At 40.0% G+C, this 24,966-nt stretch overlaps 1 protein-coding gene across 2 annotated transcripts in view; it reads left to right on the plus strand.

Annotated features, from left to right (window-relative positions):
• LOC131033280 (scopoletin 8-hydroxylase) overlaps positions 1-24,966 on the plus strand; it is a 345,921-nt gene that overhangs the window by 17,225 nt on the left and 303,730 nt on the right. Inside the window, exons 2-5 of one of the 2 annotated variants that reach the window (XM_057964456.2) lie at positions 11,400-11,477; positions 15,768-15,817; positions 16,020-16,073; positions 18,111-18,163. In XM_057964456.2, the coding sequence (XP_057820439.2) occupies positions 11,400-11,477; positions 15,768-15,817; positions 16,020-16,073; positions 18,111-18,163 (235 nt within the window). The remainder of the gene's footprint in view (positions 1-11,399; positions 11,478-15,767; positions 15,818-16,019; positions 16,074-18,110; positions 18,164-24,966) is intronic. The other variant, XM_057964457.2, reaches the window with a different exon arrangement.

The following is a 24,966-nucleotide window of genomic DNA, read 5'->3' on the forward strand; positions in this document are numbered from 1 at the left end:
CCTGCGGTAGAAACCACACAACCCCAAAAATCCTCACAGCTAAGTGAGGTTCACTGGAGTAGACCACTCAATGATAGCACGGATCTTTTTAGGATCCATCCGCACACCCTCTGCACTGATAATATGGCCTAAGTACAACAACTCTGTCATGCCCAAATCACATTTGGATTCCTTTGCATACAAGGATTCCCTGTCCAAAATATCCAACACTGTATCCAAATGGGCCAAACGCTCATTCCACGTTTTGCTATACACAAGAATGTCATCAAAGAAGACAAGTACAAACCTCCTCAACTGTAACTGGAAAATCCTGTTCATAGTAGCCTGGAATGTAGCAGGAGCATTGGTTAGCCCAAATGGCATAACCACAAACTCAAAATGGCCACAGTGGCATCTAGAGGCTATTTTTTCAATGTCCTGCTCTCTAACTCTGATCTGATGATAGCCTGACCTCAAATCAATCTTTGAAAAATAACAGGCACCATGGAGGTCATCTATCAACTCATCAATCTGTGGAATGGGGTACCTATTCTTGATGGTCCTCTTGTTCAAGGCTCTATAGTCGATGCACATTCGTAAAGTACCATCTTTTTTCTTCACCAAGACCACTGATGAGGCAAATGGTGACTTACTCGGCCTAATATGTTCCATAGCGAGCAACTCCTTGATTGTTTTTTCTATTTCATCCTCAAGTCGCTTTGGGTGCCTGTAAGGAGTGATCATCACGGGTTTAGCACCCTCCTCCAACTCTATAATGTGCTCGATACCTCTATCTGGGGGTCTGCCAGGTGGGATGTCACTGAATACCTTCCCGTGCTTGATTCTCAACTCCTATATGTCTGGATGGTATTCTGATTTCTTCTGCCCTTTTGATGATGGCATCAACATACACTCTACTGATCACTCTGCCATGTCATGGCACATAAGTCTCTCCATCCTCTTGAAAGATATCATCCTGAAACTGCTATCCTGGATGGCTTTCAACACATGTGTCTTCCCATCCACCTTAAATGTCATCTCCATCTTGTGAAGGTCAAGGGTAAACTTACCTATATCATGAAGCCATCTCATTCCTAAGACCACATCCGTGTCACCCATTGTTACAACATATAATTCTGCCTTAAACTCATAATTATTCACACACAAAGGAAGTGCTGAAATTATCCTGTCACACTTAAGAGTGTAACCATCTGCAACTCTTACCCTTATACCTTCAAACTCTTCAATACGGATCCCATGCCTCTCCACTAGCCTAGCATCAATGAAGCTATGCGTAGCATTAGTATCCAACAAGGTAATGAATGACCTTTTGACCAGCTAATACCCCACACATTCTGAATGAACCCTCCTGTTGTATACTGGTAAGGCGTGCTTCCTTAAGCTTGACATCCTCTTCACGTGCATCCATTTTTTCCAACTTTTCAGGCTCATATTCATCCTTCTTTGCATCAGATTCCTCTTGATCAGTTTGCTGGTTTGAATTTTCAGATTCAGAACCCTCAGAGAAAGCCCACATAGCATGGTTTGCCTTACCCTTAGGCCTCAATGGACAATCATGGTTTGCATCATATGGCCGTTTGCAATAGAAGCACTGTTTCTTCTTCCTCAAATCATTAAGTGTCTTGATCTAGTGGAAATGCTGATTTCCCTTTTTGGTTTGTCTTGTCTTCCTTCTTGGGAAATTTCTTGTTGTCACGATAGGAGGAAGATCCTTTTGATGAGAACTTGCTTGAAGGTGCTGCAAGTTCCATGCTTCGTGCCTTTTTCGTTGCCTCCTGCAATGTGGGTGGATCAACAACATTTAACCAACCTTTCAATGGCTCCATCAAACCTTCAGTGAATAGAACCACCAATCTCCTTTCATTAATAGTGGGAATCATAACTAATAACCTCTGAAAATCAGCAATATATGTTTCAAGAGTTCCATGTTACCTCAATTGTGCCAACTCCCAAAAACTTACTTCAAGATCCTTGACATCAAGTCTCTCTATCAATCTATTAGTGAATACATCATAAGTGGTAATGAGGTTATGGCCAAGAGTGACCAAACCATGATACCACCATTCATGAGCAGCTCCCTCTAAGTGTAGTGTAGCAAATTGATAGCATCCTCTTCAGGCATTGGTCTCAATGATAGGTAGTTATCAAGCTTTTGTACCCATGCTTTGTTGATGATTTATAGCTTCAGTCAGATAAAATTAAATGTTAAATTGGCCTTAAGGCCTTCAACATTTAATTATATATATCATTATGTTATTTAGCATTTGTTAGTATAAACAAAAGGGCACGATCAAGTAATGTCTTGATCGGTCATGACCAATCAAGGCATTGCTTGATCGCGTCCCATTTGTTATATACTTATATTGAGTGGCATTCATGAGATAGGACATAGAAAATAAAAATGCTCCTCTCACCTGCCATACAAAAGAAGATAGTCAAATTTATATTTTAATCAGTAATGCATAGAACAAGATAAATTTTAATTCTGATCCATAAATTTAACATGGTATCAGAGCCAAGTTTCCTTCTATAAAGCCTAAACCGCCTGAAGGAAGATCCGATTAAGATCAGATTGATATATAGAGACATCCTTTTCGGTAGTGCTATCATATAGAATCGCCGGCTGAGGCAATCCACGTAAGAGCTTGTGGATAGAATCGCCGACAAAGGCAATCCACACAAGAGCTCATGGATAGAATCGCCGACTGAGGCAATCCATGTGAGAGCTCATGGATAGAATCGCTGACTGAGGCAATCCACACAAGAGCTCATGGATAGAATCGCCGACTGAGGCAATCCACACAAGAGCTCATGGATAGAATCGCTGACTGAGGCAATCCACGTGAGAGCTCATGGATAGAATCGCCGACTGAGGCAATCCACGTGAGAGCTCATGGATAGAATCGCTGACTGAGGCAATCCACGTAAGAGCTTGTGGATAGAATCGCCGATTGAGGCAATCCACACAAGAGCTCATGGATAGAATCGCCGACTGAGGCAATCCACTCAAGAGTTTGTGAATAGAATCGCCGACATAGGCAATTCACATCTTGAAACTATGGTCCCAAGATAAGCATCATACGATTTATGAATATTGCTCCCAATACCTTTTATCCTCCCTAGCTAAGAGGGAGTGTTGATGATTTATAGCTTCAGTTGGATAAAATTAAATGTTAAATTGGCCTTAAGGCCTTCAACATTTAATTATATATATCATTATGTTATTTAGCATTTGTTAGTATAAACAAAAGGGCACGATCAAGTAATGTCTTGATCGGTCATGACTGATCAAGGCATTGCTTGACCGTGTCCCATTTGTTATATACTTATATTGAGTGGCATTCATGAGATAGGACATAGAAAATAAAAATGCTCCTCTCACCTGCCATACAAAAGAAGATAGTCAGATTTATATTTTAATCAGTAATACATAGAACAAGATAAATTTTAACTCTGGTCCATAAATTTAACATCCTTTAGCTGTACACTTATTACTTCCATCAAAATAGGCCAATGCAAGCTTACTAAGAGCTTGCTAATAATCTGTTCTTGCTGGAGCATATTGTTCATTTCTTCCACCATTCCTCCTATTCCTTTGATTCATGAATTGATCAAAGGTCCATTGTTCTCTCAGATCAGGAGGTAAGGTACTATATTCCAAGTAAGCCTACCTTGCTTCATCTCTGAAAGGTACCGCTGTGGCAACTTGTGGTTGTTTTTCTCTCGGAGTGAAAGTAGGGAAGAGTGGTCTAGAGGCCGATCCTCTAGTGGTCGTAACGTGCTGATTAACTGTCCTATCTCTTCCATTACCCTCCAAGCCATTGTTGCCATTATTTCTACAAACACCACTATTTTCTTAGACATTGTTTTGTTGATTCTGATTCTGAGTAGCTTGCTGATCCATTTTTGCTAACAAGCATGACATCATATCAAGCATGGTATCAAACTTCCTTTTAGCTCTAGCATCTCGATCCTCTTCAGCCATGTTTTGAACTGCTTTACCATTATCTCTTTCTCTCAAAGCCTCGGAAAATGTCTCTGCTTTAGGAACTTGTGGAATTTGGAACTGCTGTCTTCTCTGTTCTCTATTGTAATGTCTGATGTCTCTTTCACTCATCTAACAACTAAATTAAGATGATCACAAGATGACAGGAAACAGGAAATTGGCTCTAATACCAGTGTGAAGACCCCTTGTCCTCTCTGGTATTGTTTCTCAATTTCTTGGATGAATTATGGGAGTTTTTTTTTTTTTTTTAAATTTTTAATTTTTTGTGTTTTGGATATAAAAAGCAATGCAAGGAAACATAAAAATGCTCAAATTGGTAAAACTAAACAATTACCGAGAGCAATAACAACTGGGATCAGATATTATCATTATTCATGAAATGTTGAAGTCTTTACAAGCACATGCATACCTGAAAATGATGTTCAAATTTCTTCAATGCTTCAGCAGGCCAAAAAGCAGCTCCTTGGTGAATCGATTCTCATCAAAATTGAAATGATAACCTTAAAATTGAACACCAACGGCTTCTACAAAGTCCAACGCCCTATCCTTGATTTTATCGGGGCCCTTTTTAATCAAAATCGCCCAGCACATTAAGCACCCTCCTTGCTACAAATGAGAGCTGCCAAAAAGCAGTTCGATCAGCCTAGAAATTGATGCCAACAATGTGTGGAATGGCTGCACTAATTCGTCCCGTAATCTGCAGATGTAGCTCCTTCAACCAGCTGAAAACCAATGAATTTTCTCACCAATTTGCACAAATGGAACCTTTTTATGAAGCTCCCCTGGATGCCACCTTCAATGGATATTTCACCACCTTAGAGCAGTTGCAAACACTGAAGAATGTACCGTTCTCCAATGGCTCGTAGAATGAAACCCTTGGCTTCCTTCTCTCAAACAATTTCATCAAAACAAGTGCTCAAGAATAACTTGTACAATTTCATGGAGGAGTATTTATATTTCCCTCTTGGCTCGATTTCCCATGAAAAAACACATTAATAACATTTAAAATGTTATTTCATTGAGACTTAGGGAATGCTTTTAATATTTCATTAAAATTCTCCTTTATAATTAATTCCTCAAATGGCCCCCTTTTATGATGAATTGACCCTCAAGTTATAACATTAAGTTATAACTTATATTATCACCTTTTAATAAATAATTATCATTGAGCCATTAAAACTTTAATATCTCCTTCAATACTCGATATTTCTTCACGCCATCTGAAACTGGAGTTAAGCCTGTGGTTCCCCCATACGACCAAGTTCCTTACTAAAAATAGTAAGGGTCCCTCTGAACCAACCTCTTACTTACTATTAATAGTAAGTATAGCAAATAGAGCCCTGGAAACACCAAACGAAAGCTAGAACTGAAAGCCACTGAACACTGGAATTGATCCAAGCCTCAGAAGGCCCTCTAACCATCCTCATTAGCCTACGAGGGCCAAAATGATAGGCTAATCTACCTTACACAGATGTCTAGCTAGAAGGGGACATCACAATCAACACCTTCAACACTATCTTCCTCTCGTCAATAGTGAACTCCAACTCCCTTGTTTGGAAATTTTGACTCTATTTGCCAAGTGAGTGCAACCATTGAATTCCCAAAACAATATCCATCTCACCATTCCCAATCACATAAAAATCATCAGTGGGTGTGTACTCATCCAACTATATGCTCAACTACGGAATCACCTTTGTGCAACTCATTTTGCACCCCAATGTTTACACCAAGTAGTTGCAAAGAAGGCATTCACAAGTTTGTAAGAAATGATTGCATACATTAAAGAGGTGGAGTGGAGATTGATATTTTTGGTTGCTTGGTGCTCAGGTGGTTCTCCCTCAGATAGCTAGTGGCAATGAGAAGAGTCTCCATTCTCAATGATTGTATCTTTGCAACTCTTCGATAATTAGGACCTTGATTTCTTCCTTAGGTGTAATCTTCCTAATGCATGTTGTGAGGCCCTCCATAACCTCCTCGCTAGCGTTAAGTCAATTGTGTAGAAAAGATGGGGTTGAAGTGATATGTTGTTGCATGAATGGGTTGGTGGAGTTGATTGTTCCACCTCTAATCAATAATGTTCCAACTGGATTCAATTTTATTCTCTCTCTCTCTCTCTCTCTCTCTCCATATATATATTTGGATGGTCTTCATTACCTCGTCCATTTGGTCATATAGCTATCTTAGTGGGTTTTGCACCCCACTCACCAAAGGCAAAGCCCTTACTAAAGGCTTTGTGTAATGTCCCCTTCTAGCCAGTGATCATTCCTGGTGGGGAATAGCCTATTCAGGAGCCCTGTAGGCTATTTTTGGCAGAATTAGGGTTTCTAGCTTCCAGGTGGATTTTGAGTGGGAAGCAGTTGGAGTTTGGAACTTCTGTTAGGGAATTTTTTTCTGGGTTTTTAGAGAGCTACTCAGTGATATGACATGCATTCAGTTTTGAGAGGAATTCTGAACTTACTATTTTTAGTAAGTTGGTGGCAGCTGACCAGATTTTGAGGGTTTTCTGGGTTTTTTGAGCTCTCTCATTGGGTTCAACGAGCATGTCTTTCAAAGATGATTTCATGACTTACTATTTTTAGTAAGTATCAGTTCAAGTAGTTCTATTTTTAGCAGGGTAGTTCAGAGCTCCAGTTCAGTCCAGTTGTTGGTCCAACACTTCAGTCCTCAATTCATTTGGTATTGAGCAGTAATTGGCTTGCATAATGATTTATTAAATATTAACACTGCATTCTAAGGTTAATATTTTAATTATTATTATTTGGACGACTTTGGGAAATAGAAGCTTATTTTATTTAAATGATTTTATTAATTTTCCCTAAGTCAATGGCATAAGAGAAATAAAGCTTATTTCATGAGCTTATTATATTTATATTTGCAAGTTATTTCCAAGGCAAAGTTCAAACTTGCCTAGATGGAAGGGGATGCCATTTGGAAGGGGCAAATGAAATGAAATTCGAATGGGTTTGGGCGCCTTTGGGGTGAAATGAAATGACATGTGATTTAGGTGTATTTGGTGTGCATTTGCATTTGAATTTGGTTGGACGAAATTCTTAAATAAGAGCCTTGGGCTATCATTTTGGAATCTTGGATATCTTGAAGAAATCATATTGTTATGCTGTTGGAGTGGCGAGTGAACTTGAGCTTCGGAGTTGTGGCTCCCTAGTTTAGCCAGTTTCGTACTTGAAACATAGTACCTAGCTGAGTGTTGGATTGTGGTGAAGTTTTCAGTGTGCATTTTCAGTTTCAGTGTGGGTTTTTGAGTGTCGAGTTTGCTGCTGTGATTTCGGTGTTGCTAGTTTTTGGTGTGGCTTAAGCAAAGATTCGATCCTACCTCCTTGCCTGTGCGACCTATCATTCTGGGTATTGGCTCGAAATATTTTTGTGCATTTGGCGATAAGATTTGCAATTTTTTAGCCCCTAGTTTGGAGTTTTTAATTTTATAATGCAAATCGTACTTTTCCAGCATAGGCGTACTTTTTGTGGGTGCATTGAGATGCGTGCTATGTGTTTGGGGTGAGTTTGGAGCGAGTTGGGAGCATTTTGGTGTGGTTTGGGGTTGCTGGTTATGCATTTCCAGCCTGCTGTTATTTATATCAGATTTTCGAAAGTTGATGTTTGATTGAGTTCTTGTGAGTGAGTGTAGTTTGAGCTGGTTTTGGTGGTAGTTATCTTTTGTGATCAACATTGCTCTTGTATTCTATATTTCCTCTCTTTTTGTAAGGTTGAATAGTAGTACTATCAACCACTTTTGGATTGTAAAGCATACCCGCTGAAAAGTGGAAGAGGCTGGCTTGCCGCTTACTTTTGATATTTGTAATTCTTGTCCTCCCACTGAGTAAGTGGTTGAGTGATATTGTCCTCCCGCTGAAATATGCGGTAGAGTGATTGAGTTGAAATTCCTTGTTGTTTCCTTGGCCGGTTCATCGCCAAGTAGTTTAGTTTCTATCCTGCTGGATAATCAGAAGGGGCTGGCTTGCCGCCCTTGCATTGTAATTTCAGTTCAATTTATGGTGCTAACGATCCCCAGAACACCCTATGCTCTCACCCTCCTAGATTGGGCTCTCGGTGAACAAAAGGTGGAAGGGTTCACTTTCAGTTGTTTTAGCTTCTTTCTCTAACCTTAACGGGTTATTGTGTTTACATTGTAATCTTATTGGAAAATCAAAAAAAAATTTAAGGGGAAAATTACACTTTGACACCTACAAACAAATTAATGTTATAATATATTGAGATATTTTGTGTTTACTCTTGTAGGGAGCTATTCAATTACTTATGTAGAGTAAACAAAAATCATTTACATAACATAACATAACACAATGTATCAATGCAGAAGACATTATAGGCTTTAGAAAGATATTTCATTGATCACCATATACAATGTGTTTTCAAAATCATTACTAGTTCCCGAGATACAATGAATACATAAATAGTGCTTGGCGGTTGGTTAAGATTGCCAACCACTAGGTACTGCCAACAACTACCCACTCGGGAACAATTGACATTACACAACCGACTACAACATAATTAATTGATAACATATTATTTATTAACTATGACAAAACTACTGACTACATTAGCCCCCCCTCCTCCCCCCCCAAAAGAAGTTGTATTCCAGACGACGAAAACAAAATTGGGGCTATGTACAACAACAAATCATTGAGAAGCAGGGTGAGAGGATGTCGACGTTGAAATGGATGTGGCTCTGGAGGTGGAAAGCCTCTGATGAAGATGCTGCACTTGCTTTGTATAGAGCCTAGGTTGTGTTTTGCCACCAACTCTTGCTCTTGTGACCTCTTCACCATTTGCATTGCCTCCATCAAATCTTGCTTGGATTTCTCCAACTCTCGAGCCATGACTTTCGGGTGCTCCTCTAGCTCTGCCAACATCCTTGCCAAGGCAACTTTCTGTTGCTCCAACTGATCCTCACACTCCAATAGCTACACCTCCAAAGCCATACGACACTCTTGCTCAGAGGTGGTAGGTTTTGTCTGTTGAGTAAGCTGCCCTTGCACAAGGACCTTTTGAGTCGATAACTCCCTCCTAATAGTCTCCCTAGCAATCTTCGCTTGGGTGAGTGCATTCGCCTTCACCGTCTTAGCATCCTCCAGGGAAGTGTGTGCTCTCTTTAGCCAATAGAAAACATCTCGAAAGCAAGTTCTCTCTGGAGTGTCGAGAGCACTTTGCCATGCTTAACCACTATAGTGGGCCGCGCTGGGTGCCATGCCTCTTGCATCTCAGGGGTCTCTGTAGCAGGCCATCCACGGGATATGAAACAACAAAAGAACTCCTTTCACAACCTATCCGCATAAAGCTGAGCATCTTCTCTGCCTCATTAGCCATTAGTGGTACATGCCCAATGTCCATATGTTGTGAATGCCACCTCATGTGTGACCAAGGCGATATGCTCTAGTTAGATAGGTACCTTTGCACTGTACCCAAGACATCATGAGGATTTGGTTTGGATATCTAGATATGCATGCCTTGGGTCTCATCCGCATTGGAACTGTTTGAATCCCCACCTACTGGTGCCTTGGCCTTAGCCTTAACCAGTTGGGAAACAGTGGCAATCTCTTGCATGCCATAGCCACAAGGCTCATCTGTCTCCTCATGTATTGTTTGTACAGGCTCCCCAATATGTATTGTTTACACCCTTGCGATTTCCTTGTACTCCACCCCTTGCTCGATCTCTCCTTCAGCAGCCAAGCATGTGGCTTTTCCCCCTTTGGCTGACAGGACTTCCAAATCCTCCAAGGAGCTAGGTGATGGCATCCATTATCAGCTTTTGACAGCTTATTTATTTGGTTCTATTTCTAGATGTTGTAGTTTCCAAAGATTGAGCTGATTGAGTATTCCTTTTTTCTCATTTTGCATCATGATGGCAACATACTCTTACAAATGCAAATTAGATGGTGATGTCATTTTCCTATGGAAAGAGAAGGTGGAGTCTACTCTTTAGGTTTATATGCTTTTGTCTATGGTTGATGGCAAAGACTAGAAACCTCAAGATGTAAGGGAAATAAAAAATTTGAGGAGCACAACTATGAATCCATATCCGTTTTCAAACAATCTGTGAGTGATGGTAAACTTTGTTATTTGCATGGTGTTACCACTGTTAAATAATCTTGAAGAGATTTGAATAAATTGTATAACAAGAAGATTGAAGCTATACTTTTGCATCTGCGTGATCATTTCAATGGTGTTAAGGATTTCTTTGCTCAATGAAAGATCCATATCTAGTTTTCTGATGCTGGTAAAAGGGTAGATGATAAGAATGTTATTAATCTTTTATCCTCAATACTTTGCCAGTGCTATACAGCATTTTCTTGCCCCCTATGTCTGCCAAATCTTTCAAATAAACTCTTGAAGATTTAGCAAGTTTGTTGTTGCTATATGAACAAAGTTTAAGCATATCTGTGAGATAAGGTCTAATAATAATTCTCATGTTTCCAAAGCAGGTCATAAGAGCAAGTGAGACATTGAAAGGATTATGGTTTTCAAAAGAAAGACTTGAGATTGTATGATAGCAAGAACAACTAGTGAAAGGAAAAAAAAATTATTGGTATTATAGCAAGCCAGGACATTGCATGAAGAATTGCTTCAAGAGGAATTGTAAGATATAAGTTTAGAGGTAATGCTTTCGGTGTTACCTTAATTGTTCATGATACTTCAAAAGACATATTGATCATGAATTCAGGGGATATGCATTCGAAGTCTTATAATGAGAAAACTTACATTTTACTTGACAACAACGAAAATATGGAGATTTTTTTGGTTGACAATAGTTTTGTGCTAGTGATGCTGGTCTTCAAAATAGAGTGTTAAATGACATAAAATGACATATGTAGTTCATCAAGCTTGAAATTGAACGCCCTTGTCTACTTTACTTTGGTGTATAAGTTAAACATATATTTATCTAATTATTTCTTTAGAGTTTAAACAGTTTTGGACTATGGAAAGTAGGAATTCAGTATGACTATCAGTATCTTTAGTGGGTTTCAATTGCCTTACGTTTAACCACACAGTCACGTTTCTGAGTGTTTTGTTACTTTTCCAAACCTTAAGATCTTTCCACCCTAGCACCTACCTATTATTACTGAATGTACTTTCAAGTCTGACTGACTGCACTAGGTCACTTGTGGACATTAAAAAAATTTCATTCCTTCTTTTCTGTACTAAGTTTCAGACATAGATAGTCAACCATACGTGATGCTTTGGATAATATAAACATGCACAAGAATGGCAGAATTTATTTATCATTTATATGATCACAGCCTATTCTTTTTTTACTGATCCTTATTTAACATTAATGTTCTTACCTATTGTCATATCCACTCATTTTTTGTCCTTTTAGATGAGAAAGTGAATTAATGATGTTTTTCTCTGTTTTATACAGGAAACAAGTGCTGATTTTTCTGAAGAACTGGAGGCTGGATTTGGACCAAATGGATTGGGTATCATTGCCATTTCTGATGTATGAATAATCAGTTTTGATTTGTATTCCACAATTTGATTTGAATTTGAATACCGTGTCAACTGTTTTCTAAATTCAGTAGCCTTAATAGAAATTCACTTTAATAATTACGTAAAGTATTGTAGTCTTTACAAGATGAGATTTTGGGCAAAAGATTAGTGTTCCCTATGGATGCATCCTGTGGAATTTTCATGCATTTTCAAAGAGAGGGACATCTGGAGATGGGGGGATGGGGTTAGTTCCTTCCACCCCAACCCTCGCCATCCCTGTGTGTTTCATTAAAAAAACTAATTTCTGGGGATGTCCTATGGGCTGCCCTCCCTACATAGGAGATGTCTCCTGGGAATGCCCTCCATTGGGAAACCCCGGGGGAATGCCAAGCCATCTCGAAAATCCCTGTGATGTCTTGGAAACCCCTGGGCTAGTCAAACTTAACATGGGAAAAATAAACCTTACTTTTTAGTTGCTTCTTTGATATAGTCAAACTTCAGCATGTAAAATATCGATTTATAGCATTTGGTTTGTGTGTATGGTGGTCTTCTTTGATATAATCCTAGGACCTTTTCTTAGTTGAGTTCTGTTGTGCGAATCGCACACCCATCCCCGTCTTAGATAGGGACCCCCCCCCCAGTTTGTGCCTTTCTGTCCTGACCCTGAAATTCTCGCTAAGTCTGGAATTTCCTGATCCTGAAATTTGGCTAACTCTGAAAAACTGAGGAAACCTCCAAAAACTAGAATTTGCAATATAACTCCTGGAGGGCCGAAACCACTCTCAAACATCTTGAAAGTATATATGGAATATAATTTCTTATACTTAAATGTTATATTCCATTAAATGATCCTCCGGGGAGATCTGGACAAACTTGCCCAAGTGCCCAAGCTCGCACTTCTTGAGAAAACGTTTAAAATCGCTGAAAATGCCCAATTTCGGACCCTGGGGCCAAAATGTGAAAAAGTTCAAAAGTTGCGAAAAAGCCCCTAGAGGTTCGAAAATCACTTAAGTATCCCAATTTCGGACCCTAGGCCAAAAAGTGAAAAAGCTGACAAAATTGGCTGGAAGTCCGAAAAAGTGAAATGTTGCGAAAGTGCCTTCAGGTCCGAATTTCACTTAAAGCACCAATTTCGGACCCTAGGGCCGAAATTCTAAGTTTCTTCTAAATTTGCAAAACGCGTTTATAGGTCCGAAATTCTTTTGAAAATTACGAAATATGCCTTATGGTCTGAAAATGCCTTTGGGCAACAAAGCGCGAAAACTCCAAAATCGCAAAGGCAGAAAAGTGTGTAAACACTCCGAAATCTTCAAAATCGCGAAGGACGCCTTAAGGATCCGAAGTTTGCTATAAATTGGCGAAAGTCTCCAGTTCGCTAAAGCACCTTTGCTTCGAAATTTGAAATAATGGCAAATCACAAGAGGCGTTGAAGCTCTGAAATTTTAAAAACCCTCTATGTCCGAAATTCGCCTTAAAATCCTCATTTTCGGACCCTAGGGGCGGAATGTGAAAACGTGAAATCTTGCAAGGCTCCTCCAGGTCCGATGTTCGCCTTAGACACCCATTTTCGGACCCCAGCCCCGAAATTTTAAAAACCCATCAAACTTCTAAATAGTATGAATGCTCCGAAAATATCTCCAAGGTTGCAAAATGCTGGGAGCTTCGAAATTTGTTTAAAATTTCGCAAAATATGCTTCAAAACGCTGAAAGCTCCAGAAGGTTAAAATCGCGAAAAATACCTTGGGCACCAAAACGTTAAAACCTCCAAAAAATACGAACTTCACTTCAAAGATTCGCAAAAACGTTGAATGGTCTGAAATTCTGGACAAGTTGTAAAAGGCGCCTTAAGCTCCGAATTTGGCATTAAAATCACGAAATTCCAAAACGCCAAGAGGTCCGAAAATGATAAAGTTGCAAAAAGTTCAAACAATCCGAAATTTCCCAAAAGGGTGCTTTAGGTCCGAAAATGCTTAAAAAGTTTGTACGAAACACCAAGAGCTCCGAATTTCGTCCAAAACATCAATTTCGGATCATGGGGCTGAAATTTAATATTTGGAAGAGTTGCAAAAATCCCTAGATGGTCCGAAATTTCACTTAAAATGCCAATTTCAGACCCTGGGGGGCTAAATTGGAGAATGTGATGAAATTTCAATAACGTCTAAGTTCTCTGAAATTTACCAGAAAAGCATGAGAGTTAGAGTTTTAAAATCTACAGAAGTTCTCCAAACCTCCAGAATCGCGCCATAAACCCATTTAAAACGCCCAAGACTCCAAAGGTAAAATCACGCAGAAGTAAATAGCCCAAGGATCGGATTTCACATTCGAAGAGAAAGGAGAAGCATTTTCAAAATACATCTCACAAAGAGCTTCTCAAGCCAGATGTCGTAATTAAATTTAATGTTTGTTAAAATTAAATTATTTAATTTTCCAAATTAATTTAATTAAGTGAAATTGGTTGATTGCAGGACATCATCGAAGAACCAGGAGAAAGACCTGAAATGCAAATCGAGGAAGGATTGCAATTCAAGGCCAGGCACTGAAGATTGGAAAAGAAAAGATGTAGGAGCGCAAGAACAACCGAGCATTGGGAACCATGCCGTTGAACAAAGATGAAGTCCACCGGCGAAATTGGAGGCAAAAGGCAAAAGAACACTCAGTCTATGCATTCTCAAGAAAGTGCACAGCTGGATTTAATTCAAGGAATTCAATTCCTAAAAAGCTGAAACTGCTTTATTGTAAACTGCCTATGGGTCCCGTGCAGGATATTTTTGTGGATAACTATTTCCAACCACCAAGAAGACCAGATAGACCTGAATTAAAGCCAAAAGTGGTTGGTAGTTGAGATATTTGTTGGTTGGATAACTGAGAATTTAATGGGCATGGGTCAAAGCTGTCAGCTTTTGGAAGGCAGATCAGGACCCTTGGATGCAGTCCATCCTGGCCTCTGATTCAAAATTGTAATATCTATAAAAGGCAGAGGCCTTTCTTTTGTAAAAGGGTTGGAGATTGTTAGATAGGGAGATGGTTAGATAGTTAGATTTTAGAGTTAGAATAGGTTAGATCTTAGCAGTAGCATAGAGATGCTGCAGAAATTGTTGTAATAGGCAATTGAAATCAATATATAAACATTGATTTGGTGTTTATTGTCTTGTTTTCATCCTGTTTGCATGGTTTCTTTCAACATTTTAGATAGATCTTTCTATTTTGGGTGTGCAGGTATTTGATAGATTCGGGCTCATACCACTGAGGATATGCTGATTGTGTATCCTTTTGTGTGGTTAACCTGAGCCTTCGATTGTGCTTAGTTCAATTGCAGGTGTCCGTCTAAGCTGCGCCAGAATTGGGTGCTTAGCCGTGCGTCTCCAGTCTGAAAATCTTCCAAGTCCCTTTGAAGATTGCACCGTTCCTGCAAGGTTGTGAGCTATTCTGGCCAAGCAGGAATTGGTCATGTGGAATCCGTCTACCTGCATACCCGTGTTGTTAGTTTTAGATCTCCTAAACCTTTCCTTTTGCTCTTTATTGTGTAATTCGAGAATCATAGCAGACTAGCTTGTTGCAAATCGTAAGTCCCCTTGTGTTTCCAGCAAAAACACATCAAGCCACTGAGAGATCCCGCAGTCAAGACCTGAAAAAAGAAACCTTGAGGTAGTCTCCTTTGATCAAACTTAGAAAACAGCATTAGAGACTTCCTTATCTCAAGAGAGAGTAGGATAATCAGTCGGCTATTCTATTCTGTGTTGGCCATATGGAGTTTGCAGCAATGCGATTTCATCCACGTCAACAAGTTCCTATTTTTATAGCATGGCAGGAGATTTTATGCATTTTCTAACAAATCTCTTGTTTGAAATCTTGCAATTCCTCTGCCATTCTCTGCATAATGTCCAAAAATGGCTTTAGCTTTTGGTAAATTGGTACAATAGTTCAGCTCCAAATTGAGAGAATATGCTAGATTATCAAGTGAACGATATACGTAGTCCCTTAACAAGTGTTTGTAACCATTACAAATATTTAATTATAATACTTTTAATATTTTAGCTATAAATGATGATCAGGAAAAAAGTATATGGTATTTTGTTCCTGACAGATGTAAAGTGTGTAACCATTTATGTACTCTTCTGTTTACCTCATGTTGTTATTACCATCAAACAAATTGGAATTGTTATTGAGCTGTAGATTGTTGTTCTATAATCTGTAGCATTGGTCAATCTATTTCCTTTTTCCAGACAGATGCCACTGTTAAGCTCTTATGAGCATGATATCTTTGTTCTTTAAAATTCTGTATCTTTTTTGATATTTGCAGGTTCCAAATTATCCTAAACTACGGAAAAATCTACTTCAGCTTTCTCATAGGTATGTGTATGCATGTCAGAAAGAGATCTGTTACTCTGTTTCCTCAAAAGTAGAAGTGCAACCTCAGGAAAAAAATCAGACCAGAAGGAAACATAGAGAGATTAATATCAGAAAAATTAAAGTATAAGGAAAGACAAGGAGATACTGAATTTTGTCTCTTTAGATTGAAAATCATGATGATGTTTTCATGCTTTATAATCAGGTTAGCAGCACTTCCAGATGATGCAAAAAAGAATCTCGAGGATCCTGATAGTAGGTATCATATTTGACCACACTGTTTTGACTTCAAAATAATGCATAATTTTGTGACTTATTATACATTTAGTGTAGACTGTGTTGCATTCAAGGAAGTTGTTATATGATTTAATTTCGTTATTATAGAACATTAAGTTGACAAAGGTTCCTATATTCGTTCAGTGTTGCTTGTTTAAACTTAAATATTATTCAATTAGTAGGTAGAGTCACATTGATGGGACTATATTATAATTAATTCTCCCTGTTATTATCTCCACGTTGGAAATTTCCCTGTGTATGCTTGGCCTAGTACACTAAAGAATCCTAGTTTACATTTATAACTCAGCAACTGCATCTCACTTAGAGTGAATACCGTGTCCTTGCACATTTACAACTCACCAGTTACACAAAAGTTAACTAATCGATGTGTCTACGCATGCTCAATTCAAGGGCAGTTCATATCCACTTAACTTGTAATGTCCCCTTTTGAGGAGTAGTTGGAGATGAACCATTTAGCCTACTTATTTCCCATACGCTAGTTTTGGGTGAAATCAGGGAAAAAGAAAAATTAATTATTTAAATGAAGTTTTCCAATAAAGCAAATTTTACGGATGACTTTAAATAATTTTATAACGTGATTTACATGAATTCAAATGGGAAATATCAAAAGTCACTTTATAAAGGTTCTTTAACAAAATATTTAAGCGTAAATTTGAAAAACCCTTTGGCAGTGTTCTAAGGAAAATATAAAATGTGAAATTGGAACTTATTTGCTCATGCTCACTTATTTTATCTATTTTCGAGCAAACCCTAGGACAGAAACCCCAAGAAATCCGTTTCAATAGTAAAAAATCTACCCTAGCTGGTCCGTTTCAATAGTAAAAAATCTACCCTAGCTGGTTGCAGGTCGAATCATACTGGTTTCACACAAGGATTTATCAATTGAAGATTCAATTTGTGAAGTCTTGCAAGAAAGATCGATTGTCAGGTTGTATGTGGAGTTCAACAAGGAATCTAAGGAGAAACTTGGATGCCATATTAGGAAGATTGCTGACTAATAACTGGTGTAATAATTGTTCTATGTGGGCGATTGAAAATTCATCATATTTACCTTCATCTTGGTGACATGGAGATTGGACTAAGGCTGAGTGTTAGTATTGAAGGTTGTTCGGCAACTAGAACTTCAGATAATTGGCATTTTTCTACCCTTGTTGGCGTAGGTTTCAGTATGCTGGTCAAGTGCCTAAGTTACTTGTTTGACATCAAGATTTTCTTCAACTATACACGTCCCAAGGAAGAAGAAAATCGAGCAATTTAGGGGGTGACAGAGGTTGTAATGACAGACCTATTTAGCCGCCAAGGAGCAGAGAATCAAATCACAGGTGTTAAGGAAGGTGGTGTGAGGATTCCAGGGCTGTTTGGAAGCAAAATAACATTATTTCTTGAGGTCAATTGGTTGCATTTCTTACACAAAAATTTATGATTGTAAATCTGCATTAAAGAGGTTAGAAAACTGTCATTCTGTAACTTGTCGGGATAGCTAATGAAATCTCGCTATTATATTTGCAATTTGTGTGAACGAGCAATTACATTTATGGTTGTATGTTGAAGTTTCATATATATTGAAGGATGCAAATGTGGACAGACCATTATACTGCTACCATGAACTAATATAAAACAAAAACCTGTTAAAGTGTGCATATTATTGTAGCATAGTAAATTGTATCTCTTTACAATTTCACACATAGTTTGGACCCACTTTGGTGGTTGTGCCTAATGTGTACCTATTTTATGTCCAATTGTACTTAGTTTCGGGACTGTCTCAGTCTCTAACTCATATAAATGGATATTTATTGTTCTTAATTATGCTAAATCCTTGCTCAGTTTATTTGGCTGTGCAAGATAATTAGATAAACAAAGAATTGAAAATTTGTTACTTTGGGTCTGCTTGTGAAAGATACATACATTGTATATTATCATGTTTTCTTTACCAAAATTACCTATGTTTCTTGACTAAGGTATTTTAAAAAATCTAATATCTATATATTTCATTCTCCAGGTATTCTTTTGGCTGGAGTCACGGGAAAGAGAAATTGGAGTCTGGTCAACCAGGTAAGAGAAATAGATTAAAATCAGCAATACTTTTTTGTATATAGTATGCGAAAAATAAAAGAATCGATCAATTGTAAAAAATGGTTATTAATAGATAAAAAGGGCTATGTTGTTGACTCATAGGAATGCATCCCTTCTATTTCACGATAGTGGGTATGGGACCAGGTTTAGGTTTGGCAATGGATTTGATCAATGATTATAATATTAAATGTTCAGGTTTGATGGTTTATGTTTTACAACCCTAAAAGGAAAATTAATTAATTCAACTAACACACATGAATCTGCAAGTGCTTGAAATAATATATGATAGCATGAAATGCAAAAATAAGGTTTCCATCTTATATTGAAAAATAAATCATAAAAGGCTAGTAATACACAATCATTGGGTGCATAGGGAGGTCATGCTTTAGTCAAAAGTAACCCCAAAAGGTACTATTTGGCATCCATGAAGATATAAACCTCTTTGCTTGAAACAAGAGACACATTCCCATCATAGAAATATAAATGGCATATGAAATTTTTTTGGCAGATCCTCCATCAAATAGTGTGCTTTCTCTCTACTATAGAACATATTTTCATAGGGTGTTAAGGTATAAGGGGTATGAGGGTTCCATTGGGACCTGTTGTGAATTCTTCACACATTGCCCCATTGCAAATGGGGACCCCTTCTTGCTTGCTTAGATTAGTTGCTTTAGTTGTTTAGGGTTTTGATCCAACAACAATTTGGCCTCGATGAGAGTCTTGATTGAAGAAATTCTCATGGTATAGTGTTTCAAGTAAACTCCCAGAATTCCAAAATGGTGAATTTCGCTCTAAGTAATTGCCATTCATTATGCTAGGGTTAGTAGATTGCAAATCAACCTAGTTTGGCAAGAAGGATCAATTTTGAAAGAGTTTCATTTACTTGGCGAATTAAGGAATGGTCCTTCCAAACTAAGAAGTCGATCAAGTCTAGAAAGCAAAACCATCAAAGTTTGAAGGATTAATCAAGAGCATTTAGACTTAGGATGATAAAGAACCTCATGCAGATTGACTTAGGTTGGTGGGAAGTAAAAAGTATCATAAAGTCGCCTGCACACCAACTTAGGTTGGTAGGAAACGAAATTTTCTTATTTGAGTTCAACTCTCAATGATGAGAAACAAGCTTCACATCAACTTAAATTGATGGGAAGTTGATCTTCCTAAAGAAGATGAAGGCGGCAAACGCCAATTTAAATTGATAAGACATCGATCTTCCTAAGAAGATGAAAAGTGCGAATTAACTTAAGTTCATAAGAAGGGCAAACAAAAGAGGTAAAGGTTAACTTCTAAACCTAGAAGGTAAACAAATACATCGAACTTGGTTTCATAAGCAGTGAAAAGGCGAAGTTCAAGGAAATGAAATTCACCAAAACCTAAGTTGAAGTATACCTGATTGGAAATCAAACATGAGTTGGACAAATAATGAAGCAAATTTGAAGAGATTAAAATCCATCAAAACTAAGTCGGCTGGAAGATGAAGCAAAATTGGAAGATGTTTGATCAAATTGAAAAATAAATTGAATGAATGATTCAATAACTGGATAATCTATTCAACAATATACAAGTGTATATAAAGAGATTACAAGGACGATGTTCTAAATTAAGAACAAGTCGTTTAAAGTGAACTACTAAAAAGCTAAACGCTAAATAAAGCTTAAAAGCTAATTAACTAAAAAGAAAAAGCTAAATGCTAAATAAAGCTTAAAAGCTAATTAACTAAAAAGCTAAATGACCATTAAACAAGGAACTAAATATAGGTGACTAAAATATAATTAAATATTCTAATACCCTCCCTTAATGGTCATTCTATCTACTAACTACCCTACAGAAGACACTGCAAGTCTTTTGATCACAAACAAAAAGAACACTCTGCTGCGGTGGAGACCCTCCTTGGATTTGAAAAGTGTTAATGACCAAGAATACCAGAATCCATCCAACCTGATGTTGGGTAACCAAACTGAAATTTCAAAGCATGATTTTGAGGAAAAATCAGCAAACCTTCCAAAACTGAAGATACAAATCATCATTTTTTGTGGAAAAAAAATGGTAAAAACCCCTGAAACGTTGCGCGGTAAAACCCCAAGCATCACGCGGTAAAACACTAGTCATCATGCGGCAAGACACCAGATATCACATGGCAAAACAACAAACATCATGTGGTAAAACAACAAACCTCACGCGGCAAAATAGCAGACATCACGGGGTAAAACAACACTCCCTAATTTTTGAGGAAAAATCAAGCAAAACCCTCTATTAGGGGTAAAAACGTATGTTAGTACGAATAATAATTATAAGTGTGTTATGTGTTTATGTTTTGCTGTTGCCGAGAGGTTCCCGTCGGGTAGTTGGGAGTTGGTGACGGTTGGCAACTTGGCCAACCATCGGGTCTATATATTGTTTTGTTGGAACCTCAGCAGGAGGGGGATGTATGGACAATTCTGAACATTGGAATAAAGATATAACTTTCTAGTCTAATTATTATCATTGGTCATTTATGTTATGATGTACAATTGTTCTGTTCCATGAATGCTGGTACGTGCAGGAACTACTGTGTTATTGATTATTCACCACTATACCTTTAGGACTAAATATTTTGGCGCCGTTTCCTGAACGAACCTGGGGATAACTATGGCGGCAGGCGGAAGCAATTAATGGGCCGACCGTTTGACCAGCAATTAATTGTTGTGGACAGCGACACGCATGAGGAGAGTACCGCGGAAGAGGAACGAGAGGATCAGTTGACGACAGACTTGTTGGAGTTGTGGGACGCGTCAGTCACGCAATACGTGCAGCGAGAGGCTCAGGAGAGACATCTTGGAAGGCACGGTACGTGGTGAACTCACCGTCAGCACCTCGTCTTTGACCTCCTCGGGAGCATTCCAAGGTTACTCGCTAGGAACTTGATTGCACGTCAAAACCAAAGAGAAGAAACAACAAAGGAACTTCGGCGGCAACAAGTCCTCCGACGGTACGAAGAACGGAGTCATAGGGAGGACGAGGAGAGGGAAGCCAGTCGGCGCCGTACCTCTGGCACTTGATGCCCCTACGGCCAAACAAAGATAGACGTGCCACTACTACCGGAGGAGTAAACGAAGGAATTGTACGGAGATCCCTCCGTATAAAAGAATAGGCCAACAGGAGACGGTGACTAAGAGAGGTTGCCGACTCGAGGAGTCCGGAGAAACACAGCAGAAGTCGGAGTCGTAGTCGGGAGAGGCAAAAACCGTGTACTTGGAAGGAGTTGGCCGAGGTCGCTAGGAACTTGCCACTTCCAGACATAGCAGAGGAAGATCTCGCCGACCAGGCCCCACACTTGACGTCAAGTGACGAAGACTTCAGAATTGAATCACAAAGTACCCAATCAGAATTTTCCAAACAAGGAGAGGAGGCGGTACGAGACCTGCACGAGGAAATCGCCATGATTTTCGAAGCAATGTTGTTTGGCATTAAAAACTTGTCCTTGTCGGAGGGCATCAAAATAGGAAGGTCGGATCCAGAAACCCCGGGAAGGAGGGACTATAGAAGTGAAGGTGACCAAAGCCCGGTTGGCAGGGACCCAACCAGACTAGGAGCGTACGGTACCCTCCGGACACATAGTACCTTCCCGGCATATAACCATTTCTAGGCACTGCATAAAACCGCACAGAAAAGAACAATGACACACACCCCAGAGAAACAAAAACTTCCAAAATTCATGGGTGACGGGTCAGAAGACCTCGTACGACATTGCAAGACATGGGTCACCATTTGGGAAGCGAATGGCCAGGATGACCGGGACTACTGGGTAAAGGCATTTCCAGCCACCTTGCGGGGAATAGCTATTGACTGGTACACAGACCTTGATGCTCAGCATAAAACATCCTGGAGCAATCTAAAGAAGGCCTTCGAGGAAGAATTCAAACTCCTACGAGACGACAACGAGATTGTGGTGCAAATTTACAACACCAAACAAGGATAAAACGAAAGTGTACGCGCATATAACAGAAGGCTGAGGGAACTATTGAACAAAATGGAGAACTAGCCGACAAATGGCCTCAAGAAGCGGTGGTTCGTGGAAGGATTGGTACCATCCCTAAGAAGGACGATGAAAGTAGTCCCTCCGCCATCGTACAATGAAGCATACAATCGCGCCATGGATATTGAAAGTGAAAACAAGACATCCCAGGGGAAGCGACGAACCAGCGATGGTGACAACACAGATGACGACAGCGACGGGGGATCCAGAACCGTGCAAGCACTCCGCAAAGATATGATGAGGATGATGAAGGAGTTAAAAGGTGACAAAGAAAGTGGTAGGGAAGGAAAAGAACTATGGTGTACTGACTGCAAGACCTAAGGACATACTAAAGGAGGTTGTCCCCGTAAAGTTTTCTGTGACATCTGCCAAGTAACGGGACATTCCACTAAGGAATGCCCATACAACTTGAAAGCATGGAGCACACAAGTGCTCTACGCCCAACCCGACCAAACCACACCGCCGGCGACATCGCTGAAGCCAACAGCAAACTCTGACGCCTCACCTGGAGGGTACAGGAATAATCGGAAGGATAACAACAGATCCAATAATAACACACCAAGGAGCAGAATTCAATACGACGGGAAGGGGCGACCCATGATTCAGTGTAGGAAGTGCAACGAATGGGGTCACTTTGCCCGAGAATGCCAAAACGGAGGTGATACAGGAAGTTTGTTGTGCAGATGGTGCGGTCCAGGAAATCATGAGGACATAGATTGTCCAAAACAAAAAGGGGTGAACATGCTTGATGTGGAGGGATCAAGAGAAGACGTACTGGCAATCACAAGGTTGCAAAACAAGAAAGCCATGTATCTTGACCCTCGCACAGAAAAAGAAAGGCTCCAGGAGGCAAGGGCGGATATCGAGCAGGCGATGGCTGGAGAGCGGAGGGCTTCACATGTGGCTGCCGACACCAGTCCGGTCAAAACCAGAGAAGACTATCATTAAGCAGATGTTACAAACCACAATAGCCGTACGGGTGTATGACCTTCTGCAGACCATGCCACAGTTAAGGATGGCTCTGACAAATGTAACCATGGATACTACCCTCGGTCAGGAACACCAAACGGTGGTGGAACCATGTAGTACGGACCCAGTGAAGGAATTTGGTACGGATGCCATGAATCCTATGCTACTCGCGGTGGGCGTTGGACGGAAACTGGCAGTAGTAGAGATGGATATAATGGGACAAAAGCTTACAAACACCATTGTTGATGGTGGGTTCGGAGTCAACGTACTACCAGAGGAAACCTGGCGAAGCCTCGACAAGCCTACACTCTGGCCGCCAACCTTCCACCTGGTCGATGCCGATCAACACAGTATCAAACTCCTCGGTACCCTCATGGCACAAAAGGTGGTAATTGGGACGCAGCAATTCCTTTTGGATTTTGTAGTCATTCCGCTGGAAAGGAAAGCATACGACGCTCTTCTAGGAAGGGGGTGGCTGATCATGGCCAAAGCTAATCATAACTGGAAAAGGAATACACTCTTAATCGAGAGTGACGGTCATAAGTATGTAATTGATCTAAGGAACTGGTCCGTTAGCGAAGAGCTCGCGTCATCAGACTCCAACTCAGAAGATTCAAATAGATTGGAGTGGGGTTCTGAAGGAGACAGAGGAGGGAAAGAACCCGACGAGGAAGGAGTGTTGGAATTGGACGAATGTCCCGAGGATGGAACCAGTTCACTGGCGGGACTTTTTCATTAGCAAATGGAGGACTATGAGGTCTTCCACCCAGAGTGTCACATGCTTCAAATATGTGAGATAGGAGAATCAAGTGGCGGGATGGGAGAACAATCCTTTTCCCCGGAGTGCGGTAGATACCAAGAGGGAATGGCACGGATGGACGACACGCCAACCCACTAGTTTGAACGGGATAAACCCATCAAGTACGAGGAAAGGGATGTGAAAAAAATCAATCTAGGCAAGGACGAGGACCTGCGGGTGATACTCGTAGGGGATGACTAGAACCCCGTACTAGATCACTCGTACAACGTAGGCCAGTCGAGGGAGTGTTTGAGTTATCTGTACGACGTACGGTCAACAAAGAAGGGAGACTGGCATAGCCCGTACGGTGTACGACCTAAAAGAGGAGGAATACCATACGGCGGAACATTGCACCCACATGAAACTAAGTCATATGATCTTGTACGACTAGCAACGGATAAAGGAGAAAGACCGTACGGTCAGAAAACAGACAAATCGTACGTGCAGGATCTGTACAATCCCCTCCTTCGCGGTGTTTGTACACGCAGGGAGCGGTTGTATGAAAAGTTTGAGGGTATCTATGCAGAGATTTGTGCCATCCATGTGAAGTTGAGTGAAGAGTTGGCACAGGTTGAAGAGGCCGTACAACCAGGGAGCGGAAGTGCACGAGTTAATCCGTACGGTGTAGAGGCAGTAGTCGGTCCAATGGTCCGTACTAGTATGGCAAACCAGACAATGGCAGAGGAGGCCGCACTAGGGAAAAACGAGGCCGCCGTACAGGTAATTGGTACTAGTACGACATGTTCAGGTACTGGTACAATGAGCACTAGTACAGTACCAACAGGTTTTGGTACAGTTCCGGTAGAAATTGGTACGGTGTCGGCAGAAACTGGTACGACGACAATAGAAACTAGTACGATGACATCAGAACCTAGTACGACGACATCAGAAACTGGTACGACGACAGCAGACACTGGTACGGTGTCGACAGAAACTGAAACTGGTACGACGACATCAGAAATTGGTACGACGGCAACAAAAACTGGTACGTCGGCAGCA

This window comes from Cryptomeria japonica, chromosome 6, assembly GCF_030272615.1.
Source record: "Cryptomeria japonica chromosome 6, Sugi_1.0, whole genome shotgun sequence".
In the NCBI taxonomy this organism is placed as follows: domain Eukaryota; kingdom Viridiplantae; phylum Streptophyta; class Pinopsida; order Cupressales; family Cupressaceae; genus Cryptomeria; species Cryptomeria japonica.